At 49.1% G+C, this 10167-nt stretch overlaps 1 protein-coding gene across 1 annotated transcript in view; it reads right to left on the bottom strand.

Moving 5' to 3' along the window:
* Positions 1-10167, bottom strand: part of LOC109921781 (arf-GAP with Rho-GAP domain, ANK repeat and PH domain-containing protein 1-like) — a 67775-nt gene that overhangs the window by 8677 nt on the left and 48931 nt on the right. Inside the window, exons 23-27 of the mRNA XM_048597858.1 lie at positions 6566-6679; positions 4727-4863; positions 3549-3631; positions 718-771; positions 127-190 (exon numbers count right to left, since the gene is read on the bottom strand). Of these exons, the coding sequence (XP_048453815.1) occupies positions 127-190; positions 718-771; positions 3549-3631; positions 4727-4863; positions 6566-6679 (452 nt within the window). The remainder of the gene's footprint in view (positions 1-126; positions 191-717; positions 772-3548; positions 3632-4726; positions 4864-6565; positions 6680-10167) is intronic.

Genomic DNA, 10167 nt, shown 5'->3' with positions numbered 1-10167 from the left:
TCATCCAGCTCTACACCTTGTTATCTCTGTATCCAAACTGGGGCAGGCTGGGGACACGACAAACGATGGAGTGTACACAAGAGGCATTTCCTTCCTTAACTTAACAAGAATGTGAAAGAAAGTTACCTGGATATACAGGAAGGTCGCTAACCACTCTCGCTGCTCCATCTGAGTGTCACAGCATACATACCTAAAGAAAGACCAACAGACATGTTCTGTCCACAGGATCCAACACACCCGTCTGTACCCAGCATCAGCACGGGGTTAGATACAGAGTAAAGCTCCGTCTACAATGTCCCCCCCATCAAACACTCCCAGGACAGGGACAGCACGGTGTTAGATACAGAGTAAAGCTCCATCTACACTGTCCCCCCATCAAACACTCCCGGGACAGAGACAGCACGGGGTTAGATACAGAGTAAGTGACCCCTGCTCTTTTAAACTTAATGTAAAGCTCCCTCTCTTCTCATTTAAAGTGAAAGTAAAGCTTTCTCTACTCTTTTATACTGAAAGTAAAGTTTACTCAACACTGTCCCCATGGTATACTCCAGGACTGTTTTACAGGGTGGAAATTAAGCAGTAAATTCAAGTTGGTTTGAACATAGAATGACAGACACCTGGGATCAAGCTACAGTCTCGAATCTAATCGAGGAGTTTGGTGCTCTCTGTAGAGTAACAGAGACATGAAGAAATCCCTGAATCCCAACAATTACTCACCACTGTTGCTTCTCATGCCTTTCCTTGTTCTCATAAACAATGGTGAATCCCCAACTGGAATAGAAGAACACAGAGTTTCATTGTCAGATATTGTCGACCACAATGGATTGTCATGGGAACATGTGGCAGTGTCCCTATCAATCAATGTACTCTCCACAGGAAACCTGGCTCACTTATCCATCTGGTAAATGGTTACTGTTACTGTCCATACATGGGGACACCATCCCCTGCAAGTTCCCCTCCAAGCCACTCACCATCCTTACTTGGAAATATATCGCCGTTCCTTCACTGTCGCTGGGTCAAAATCCTGGAATTCCCTCCCTAAGGGCATTGTCGGTCTATATAAAATGGTTCAAGAAGGCAGCTCACCCCCACCTTCTCAAGGGGCAACAAATGCTGCAATATCCATGTCCCACAAGTGAAGCTCATGGCTCATCTGATAATCCTCATCTCCACTTTTCCCCCTTTTCCCCATAAGCCTCGATTCTCTTCCTGATTAAAAATCTATCTCAGCCTTGAACGCAGCCTCGATAGCCCTCTGCAGTAAAGAATTCCACAGACTCACTCCCCTCTGAGAGAAGAAATTCCTCATCTTTGCCTTCAATGTGTGACCCATTATTGTGAGATGATGCCTCTGGTCCTAGACTCTCCCACAAGGAGAAACAACCTCTCCCCGTCTCCCCTGCCAAGCCTCTCTGCTCCTACGATGCTGCTTGGCCTGCTGTGTTCATCCAGCCCTGCACCTTGTTGTCCCTTAAAAATCTTGTATGTTTCAATAAGATCACCTCTCATTCTTCTAAAGTCTAACAAGTACGGACCCTACCCACTCAATTTCTCCTCATAAAATAATCTCTCTATGCCGGGATCAGCCGAGTGAACCTTCTCTGGACTACCTCCAATGGCAGTCTACCTTTCCTTAGGTAAGGGGCTCAAAACAGCTCACAGAGTTGCAGCTGTGGTCTGATTAATGCCTCGATAATTTTAGCAAAACCTCCCTACTTTTCTGCTCCACTCCTTTTGAAATAAAGACCAACGTTCCATTTGCCTTCCCTATTACCCACGGAACTTGGACACTCACTTCCTTATGCACAACACCCATATTGCCCTGTATCACATAAGGAAGCTGGGGTATCACAGGATGATATGTTACTGCAGTCTTTCTCCAGTCTAATAATATTCTGCTCCCCTGTTTTTCCTGCCAAATTTCATAATCTTACATAAGATTATTACATAATCATTTTCCCACATGATAATCCATCTTATTTTAGCCTATTCACTTAACGTGTCTATATCCCTCTGCAAACTCTCTGTCATTCCAACCCTTTGCCTATTTTTGTGTAACCCACAAACCTGGCAAGAGTACATTCACTGTCCTCATCCAAGTCTTTAATATATATTGTTCTGAACTGTGGCCCCAGCACTGATCCCAGTGGCACACCCTAGGATACAGGAAGCCATCCTTTAAATGCCCCCCTTATTCCAACTGTGTTGTTAGCCAATCCTCTATCCGTGCCAACACACCATCTCCAACACCATGGCTTCTTACTTTATTAAGTAGTCTAATGTGTTATAGGAAGGATATTATTAAACTGGAGAGGTTTTCAGAAGAGATTTACCCGGATGTTGCTGGGTATGGAAGGTTTGAGTTATAAAGAAAGGCTGGACAGGCTGGGACTTTTTTCACTGGAGCATAGCAGGTTAAGAGGCAACCTGATAGAAGTTAATAAAATAATAAGGGGTATAGATAGAGTTAAGGGTAGTTAACTTTTCCCTAGGATGGGGGATTTCAAGACTAGGGGACACATTTTTAAGGTGAGAGAACAGAGGTCTATACATGACATGAGAGGCAATTTTTTTTTTTTTTTTTTTTACACAGAGGGTGGCTCATGTGTGGAATGAACTTTCTGAGGGGTACAGTTACAATGGTGAAAAGACATCTGAATAAGTATATGAATAGGAAATATTTGGAGGGATATGGGCCAGGAGCAGACAGGTGGGACTAGTTTAGTTTGGGATTTTGGTTGGCATGGACTGATTTGACCAAAGGGTCTGTTTCCATGCTGTAGGACTCTATGTGGTATGATCTTTAAGGGTGGCACAGTGGCACAGTGGCTCAGTGGTTAGCACTGTTGCCTCACAGCGCCAGTGACCCCGGGTTCAATTCCACCCTCTGGTGACACACTGTGTGGAGTTTGCACATTCTCCCTGTGTCTGCGTGGGTTTCCTCCGGGTGCTCCAGTTTCCTCCCACAGCCCAAAGATGTGCAGGTTAGGGTGGATTGGCCATGCTATATTGCCCCACAGTGTTCAGGGATGTGCGGGTTAGCCATGGGAAATGCAGAGTTACAGGGATTGTGGGTCAATGTGGACTTGATGGGCTGAATGGCCTTTTTCCGCACTGTAGGGATTCTATGATTCTGTATCAAATGCCTCTTCTAAATCCAAATATATTACACCCACTGCTTCCCTTTCATTTATCCCATTGTTTTCCTTCCTCAGAGAATTCCACTAAATTTGTCAGGCATGGTTTCCCCTTCATGAAGCCAAGCTGACCCTCCTTGATCATACTGTGTATTTCTAAATGCCCTGCTATTGCATCCTTTATGATAGATCCGAACATTTCCCCAGTGATAGAACAGCTGGTGGCAAAATTTGAAATCAATAGAAATCTGGCATAACAAATTAAATCCTGATATCATTTAGGGTTAGAAATCAGCCACATATGTGACTCCAGACCCGCAGCAATGTGGTTGATTCTGAAGCAGCCAGCCAACCTGAGGTCAAGGGCAATTAGGGACGGGCAGAAAGAACTTACAAGAACATTTTGCTTACCATGTTGGTGGTTTAAATTTCTTCTTCACTCCAAGATAGACCTTCAAACTCTTCACTGGCCATTCCTTCTCAGGTTTATTGCTCTGTTACAAAGACAAACTTCCTCAGGAACAAACTAATACAGCAGCTCAGGGGCAGTTAGATCAACAACTTCAATCTATAACTAACCCCGTGCTGTCCCTGCCCTGGGAGTGTTTGATGGGGGGACAGTGTAGAGAGAGCTTTACTCTGTATCTAACCCCATGCTGTCCCTGTCCTGGGAGTGTTTGATGGGGACAATGTAGAGGGAGCTTTACTCTGTATCTAACCCCATGCTGTCCCTGCCCTGGGAGTGTTTGATGGGGACAGTGTAGAGGGAGCTTTACACTATGTCAGACACAGTTTAATGTATGAACTGAGCAGTGTGTCTCCAGCTGCCCCAGCACTAGCGCCCCCGAGCGTTAGGTCTGGAATCTATCCTTGCCTCAGGAAAAAGATCTCATTCTTACACAATTGGCTGCAAAGCAAAGAGATAGCCAGCTGGTTGTTTTTGAATGGTTTGGGGACGATGGGCTGAAGGGTCTCGTTCTTTGCTGTAAATGTCTATGACTGTATGACTTCACCCTGGGGGACATTTTCCGATGGGGGTCCGTGGGGCCTAGAACCAGAGTGAATCTCCCAGGAGCCCAAACACTGACTAGTCCCCACACCCAGGGCCAGGACCCACACCCTCGGGGAGGGCCAGGACACTGACCATTCACCCTCCACCCACTCAGGGAGGGCCAGGACACTGAGCGGTCCCCCCCCACCCTCTCGGAGAGGGCCAGGACACTGACCGGTACTCCCCCACCCACTTCGGGAGGGCCAGGACACTGACTGGTTCCCCCACACAGCCCCTCGGGGGAGGGCCAGGACACTAACCGGTCTCCCCCCCACCTCCTCGGGGATCACTGGGTCAGCGACCTCCAGGTCAGGGATTACCAGGTTAGGACTGGGTCAGGAATCAGGATCGGGATTGGGTCGGGGATCAGTGGGTCAGGGATCAGGATTGGGATTGGGTCGGGGATCACCGTGTCAGGAATGAGGATCGGGATTGGGTCGGGGATCAGTGGGTCAGGGAGAGCAGGATGCCGATCTGATGGATTGCCCTGGGTGGGTGTAAGCCTGTTATGGTCTCTCAGGGCCGGGTGGTCACTTACCCGCACTTCCTTGTAGAGTCTCAGGGTGAAGCCGGTCAGCATGAAATAACGGTCACTGAAACTGCCCACTCCCAATCCCAGTTTCCTCTCCTCCCGGAATTTCACCATGCCGTGTTTCTGATCGGCCACTTTACTGGCTGGGAATTGGGATGGGGCAGACAGAGAGAGAGAGAGAGAGAGACCATATCAGTCTAATCTGCAATGATGCGTTGGATATCGTTTCCCGTACATCCCGATGGGGGGGTGGGGTGGGGCGAACAGGAAGTGTGCTCTTCATCAAAGAGGGAACGAACCCAGACAATCCTGTGTTTCACCAGAAATGGCAGCTTTCAGAGGGGCACCATGACATGATCATCCAAATCCCACCATCCTGTCCCACCGATCAGCTCCACCTTTAGATAAGGTTTCACATACGGAGCAAGTGGGCACACAAAAACCTCAACACCATCCAGGACAAACCAGCCCGCTTGATTGGTACCATATCCACAAACATCCACTCCCTCCACCACCGACGCTCAGCCGCAGCAGTGTGTACTATCTACAAGATGCACTGCAGAAATTCACCAAAGATCCTCAGACATCACCTTCCAAACCCACGAGCACTTCCATCTAGAAGGACAAGGGCAGCAGATACATGGGAACACCACTGTCTGCAAGTTCCCCTCCAAGCCACTCACCATCCTGACTTGGATTGTACATTCCAGACCCTAACCCCTCGAGTGACCCTGCCTCCCCCACACTCTCAGACAGTACATTCCAGACCCTAACCCCTCGAGTGAACCTGCCTCCCCCCACACTCTCAGACAGTACATTCCAGACCCTAACCCCTCGAGTGATCCTGCCTCCCCCCTACACTCTCAGACGCTGCATTCCAGACGCTGACCCTCACTCATTTGGCGATTGCCTATCTTACAGAACCACCTTCAGCATGTACCTCTCCTTTCTCGATCCTGGTACAACGTGAAACAGTTTCTCCTAATTTATTCTGTTCAGTTGCCTCTGGATTTTGATCAAATTTTCTCCGAGCCTTCTCCTCTCTGAAGAAAACAGCCCCAACCTCTCCACTCCATCCTCATTAATATAACGGCCCTCATCCCTGGAACAATTTGTTTCACCCCTCCACCCCTCCCCCTCACGTTCCCACAACTCCTCTCCTCCTCACGTTGTCCACCTACCCCTCATCATTCTGACTTTTCTCCCTTCCCCACTTTTCCCATCCTCTTCCCCTTCACATTGCCCACTCCCCACCTTCACTTTCCCATCCCAACATTCTCCCATCCCCCTCACGTTTGGCCCTCCCCACTTCCGTCACGCTCCCCCCTCTCATATTTCCCCTTTCCCGCTATCCTTCCCCTCCTTTGCGTGTTCCATAAATAACCCCCTCCCAACATAAAGGCCTGAAAAACCAGCCCCGGCCCTGGCCCTGGCCCCAGGCCCCAGCAGCAGGCCCAGGCCCCAGGCCCCAGCCCCCACCCCAAGGCTGAATGTCCCAGGCCCCAGGCCCCAGCAAAGTCCCACTCCCAGGCCACAGACATCAGGTCCTACTCCATCCCCAGTCCTCAGGCCCCAGCAAAGTCCCAGCACCAAGCCCCAAGCCCCAGGCCTGAGACAGCAGGCCCCACTCCATCCCCAGTCCCCAGGCCTCAGGCCCCGTCAAAGTCCCAGCCCCAGGCACAAGGCCCCACCCTAGGCCCCAGGCCCCAGGCACCAGGCCCCAGGCTCCACCAAAGTCCCAGCCCCAGGCCCCAGGCCCCAGGCCCTGCCCAATGTATGAACAGTGCCACCCTCCTGCCTCACAGTGAGACCAGGCGGTATGGCCACTGGCAGTGGAGTACATACCCAAATACATCAACATGGTGTCAATGGCCATGTTCTTCTTCACCACTAGATAGCTGTCAGCACCCAGCGACTGCAGGATGGGTAAAACCTTCTCAGTGTAATGTAGTGGTCGTTCTGAAAGACAAATGGAGGTTGTTAAAACACAGGAGAAACGTTTATTTATAACTATAATGACAACACTGTGCTGACAAGGCAGAAACAGGCCTTTTGGCCCATCTACACAGTGTTGCTGTTTATGCTCCTTCTCCTGCACTCTCTTCGCTTCTCCCTATCATCGTAACCTTCTATTCCTTTCTCCCTGGGGTCCACGTCCGCCATTTGCCCCAACACCACCCCCCGGGTCACAGAGAGAGCTCCACTCTCTCACCTCAGAATCCTCCATGGGAAACGTGGTAGGGGCCATTTTGTTGTGAACCAATGTGATTCCTCACCCAGTTCATCATCAGAGAAGGGCTGGGGTGGGCCGGTGGAAGAGGCAGACAGGAAATTGGAGCTGAGATAACAACCACACGACCTTACTGAGCGACAGAGCAGCCTTGACAAGGCAAATGGCGTCTCCTTGCTCCCATGACTGAAGGGGAAACATTCTTTTTTCTTTATTCATTCACGGGATGAGGACATTGCTGGCTAGGCAGCATGTATTGCCCATCCCTAATTGCACTGAGGGCAGTGAAGTGTCAACCATGTTGCTGTGGGTCTGGAGTCACATGTAGGCCAGACCAGGTGAGGATGGCAGTTTCCTTCCCTAAAGGACATCAGTGAACCAGATGGGTTCGACCAATAATCGACATTGGGTTCATGGTCATCATTAGATTCTTAATTCCAGATATTTTATTGAATTCAAATTCCACCATCTGCCGTGGTTCGAACCCGGGTCCCCAGAATATATCTGGGTCTCTGGATTAACCGTCCAGTGATAATACCATTAGGCCGTTGGCCGGAGGATGGGGAGAACTGTCCCCACCTCCTCCCTGAGGGGTCACAGAGATTTCCCACAGGCCGCACAAGGAGGCATTGGGCCTCTCTTTGACCCCAGCTCGGGGTTGGGGAGAACACTCTCTCAAGCTCCAAGCCCAAGTTTCCGTCACCATGAGAATGCTTGGCTCCTCAAAACGGTGCTGCCATTCCCATGGAAATCCTCAATTCCCTGCCCAACAAGAATCTCTCCACATCTGTCTTTACCGCACTCCAAAGTCAAACAACCCTCTAAGTAAACAATGCCTCTCACCTCTGTCCTGGGAGGGTGACCCTGAACTGTAAAACAGCGCCTCCTGGACCTGGGCTGACCCACAAGGGGAAACATCCTTTCCACATGCACCTCGTCCAAACCATTCAGGATCTGATACATTTCAATCAATTCACCCCCTCGCTCTCTAAACCTCAGTGGAAACAAGCCCCCAGTCTGTCTAACCTTTCCCCCAAAAGATATCCCGCTCACTCCAGGTATCAATGCAGTAAACCTCCTCTGAACCAGCTCCAATACATTTACAACCTTCCTTAAATAAGGAGACTAAACTGCACACATTATTTGAGATGTGATCTCACCCAAAGCTCTCTCTAACTAAAGTATACAGGAAAGGCAACTACCACTAGACTCTTAATCCAGAGACCCAGCTAATGTTCTTCAGCCAGCCATCGATGTTGCACTGACACTCGGGTGGGTGGGGAGCGATGGCCTGGTGGTATTACCCCTGGACTGTTAATCCAGAGACGCAGAGAATGTTCCAGTTTGAATCCCGCTACGGCTGGTGGTAGAATTTGAACTCAATAAATATCTGGAATTAAGACTCTAATAATGACCGTGAATCCATTGTTGAATGTCAGGAAAAACCCATCTGGTTCACTAATGCTCTTTCGGGAAGGAAACTGCCATCCTTACCCGGTCTGGTCTACATGTGGCTCCAGACCCACAGCAATGTGGTTGACTCTTAACTGCCCTCTGGGCAATTAGCGATGGGTAAGTGACTCCCACATCCCATTAATGAATTAAAATAAACTACATGTGCTGTCCAATACTGTGATTTGCCAACTGACAATCATCTAAACAGGAAGTTGCTGCAAACTCCAAGTGAGGGATTGGTCATGTTGCTGGACTAGGAACCCTGAAGACATGGCTTCAAATCCCACCACATCCAGCTGGTGGAATTTAACTGGAATCTAATACCCTTCAGGGAAGGAAATCTGCCATCTTTGTCCAATATGGTCTACGTGTGACTCCAGACCCACAGCAATGTGGTTCATTCCAAAACGACTGAGTGAGACCTTCAGTTCAAGGACCGTTGTGGATGGGAAACAAAAGCTGGTTGGTCAGTGATGCCCATGTCTATAGTAATGAGCAGTTCCGGCATTATCTATGGAGACTAAAACAGTGGTAATGATGCACAGGTGAGGAACTCAACTAAGGAAGTGTCCCTCAATCCGAAACGTTAACTCTGTTTTCTCCTTCACAGATGCTGCCAGACCTGCTGAGCTTTTCCAGCAACTTCCGTTTTTGTTCCTGATTTACAGCATCCGCAGTTCTTACGGTTTTATTGGGGAAGTTGCCTACTTCTTCAATGCTGCATGACCCCAGACCCACATCTCCAGCCTTTGTGGATATCTGCACAATTCAGGTTTTGTACAAAATGTTACAGGATATACCTAACCAGTCCTAACAGACAGGGTCTCTCCCTGGAATATAGATTGTCCACATTCAGGAGGTGGGGAGGCAGGGCAGGAGAGGGATAGGCCAATGTGAAGAGGATGTATTCAAACAGAAAGTGTTTCCAAGACTTTTAAAAACACTGAGAGCTTGAGTCATTCTATATTCATTGGATAGACTCATAGAGATATACATCATGGAAAGAGACTCTTCGGTCCAATTCATCCATGCTGACCAGACATCCTAAATTAATCTAGAACCATTTACCAATATTTGGCCTATATCCCTCTAAACCCTTCCTATTCACGTACCCATCCAGATGCTTTTTAAATGTTGTAATTGTACCAGTCTCCACCACTTCCTCTGGCAGCTCATTCCATACACGCACCACCCTCTGTGTGAAAAAGTTGCCCCTCAGGTCCTTTTTAAATCTTTCTCCTCTCACCTTAAAACTATGCCCCTCTAGTTTTGGACTCCCCCACCCCGGGGAAAAGACCTTGCCTACTCACCCTATCCATGCCCCTCATGATTTTATAGTACTGACTGTATGGAGACCATTCTGCCCATTCTATCTGTGCCTGCTTTCCATCTACTAGTGTCCCCCATTCTCCCCCTCTTCCTGTAACGCTTCAATTAACAGTCAATACCAATGTTCACTCCAAGCTTCACAGCAGCAGGTAACATCAGAGAGAGCACACTCCGAGACCCTAATCCCTCGAGTGAACCTGCCTCCCCCCACACTCTCAGACAGTACATTCCAGACCCTAACCCCTCGAGTGACCCTGCCTCCCCCACACTCTCAGACAGTACATTCCAGACCCTAACCCCTCGAGTGACCCTACCTCTCCCACACTCTCAGACAGTACATTCCAGACCCTAACCCCTCGAGTGAACCTGCCTCCCCCACACTCTCGGACAGTACATTCCAGACCCTAACCCCTCGAGTGAACCTGCCTCCCCC

This window comes from Rhincodon typus, chromosome 6, assembly GCF_021869965.1.
Source record: "Rhincodon typus isolate 14 chromosome 6, sRhiTyp1.1, whole genome shotgun sequence".
NCBI classification, from domain to species: Eukaryota; Metazoa; Chordata; class Chondrichthyes; order Orectolobiformes; family Rhincodontidae; genus Rhincodon; species Rhincodon typus.
This window is presented reverse-complemented; position numbering and strand designations above follow the sequence as displayed.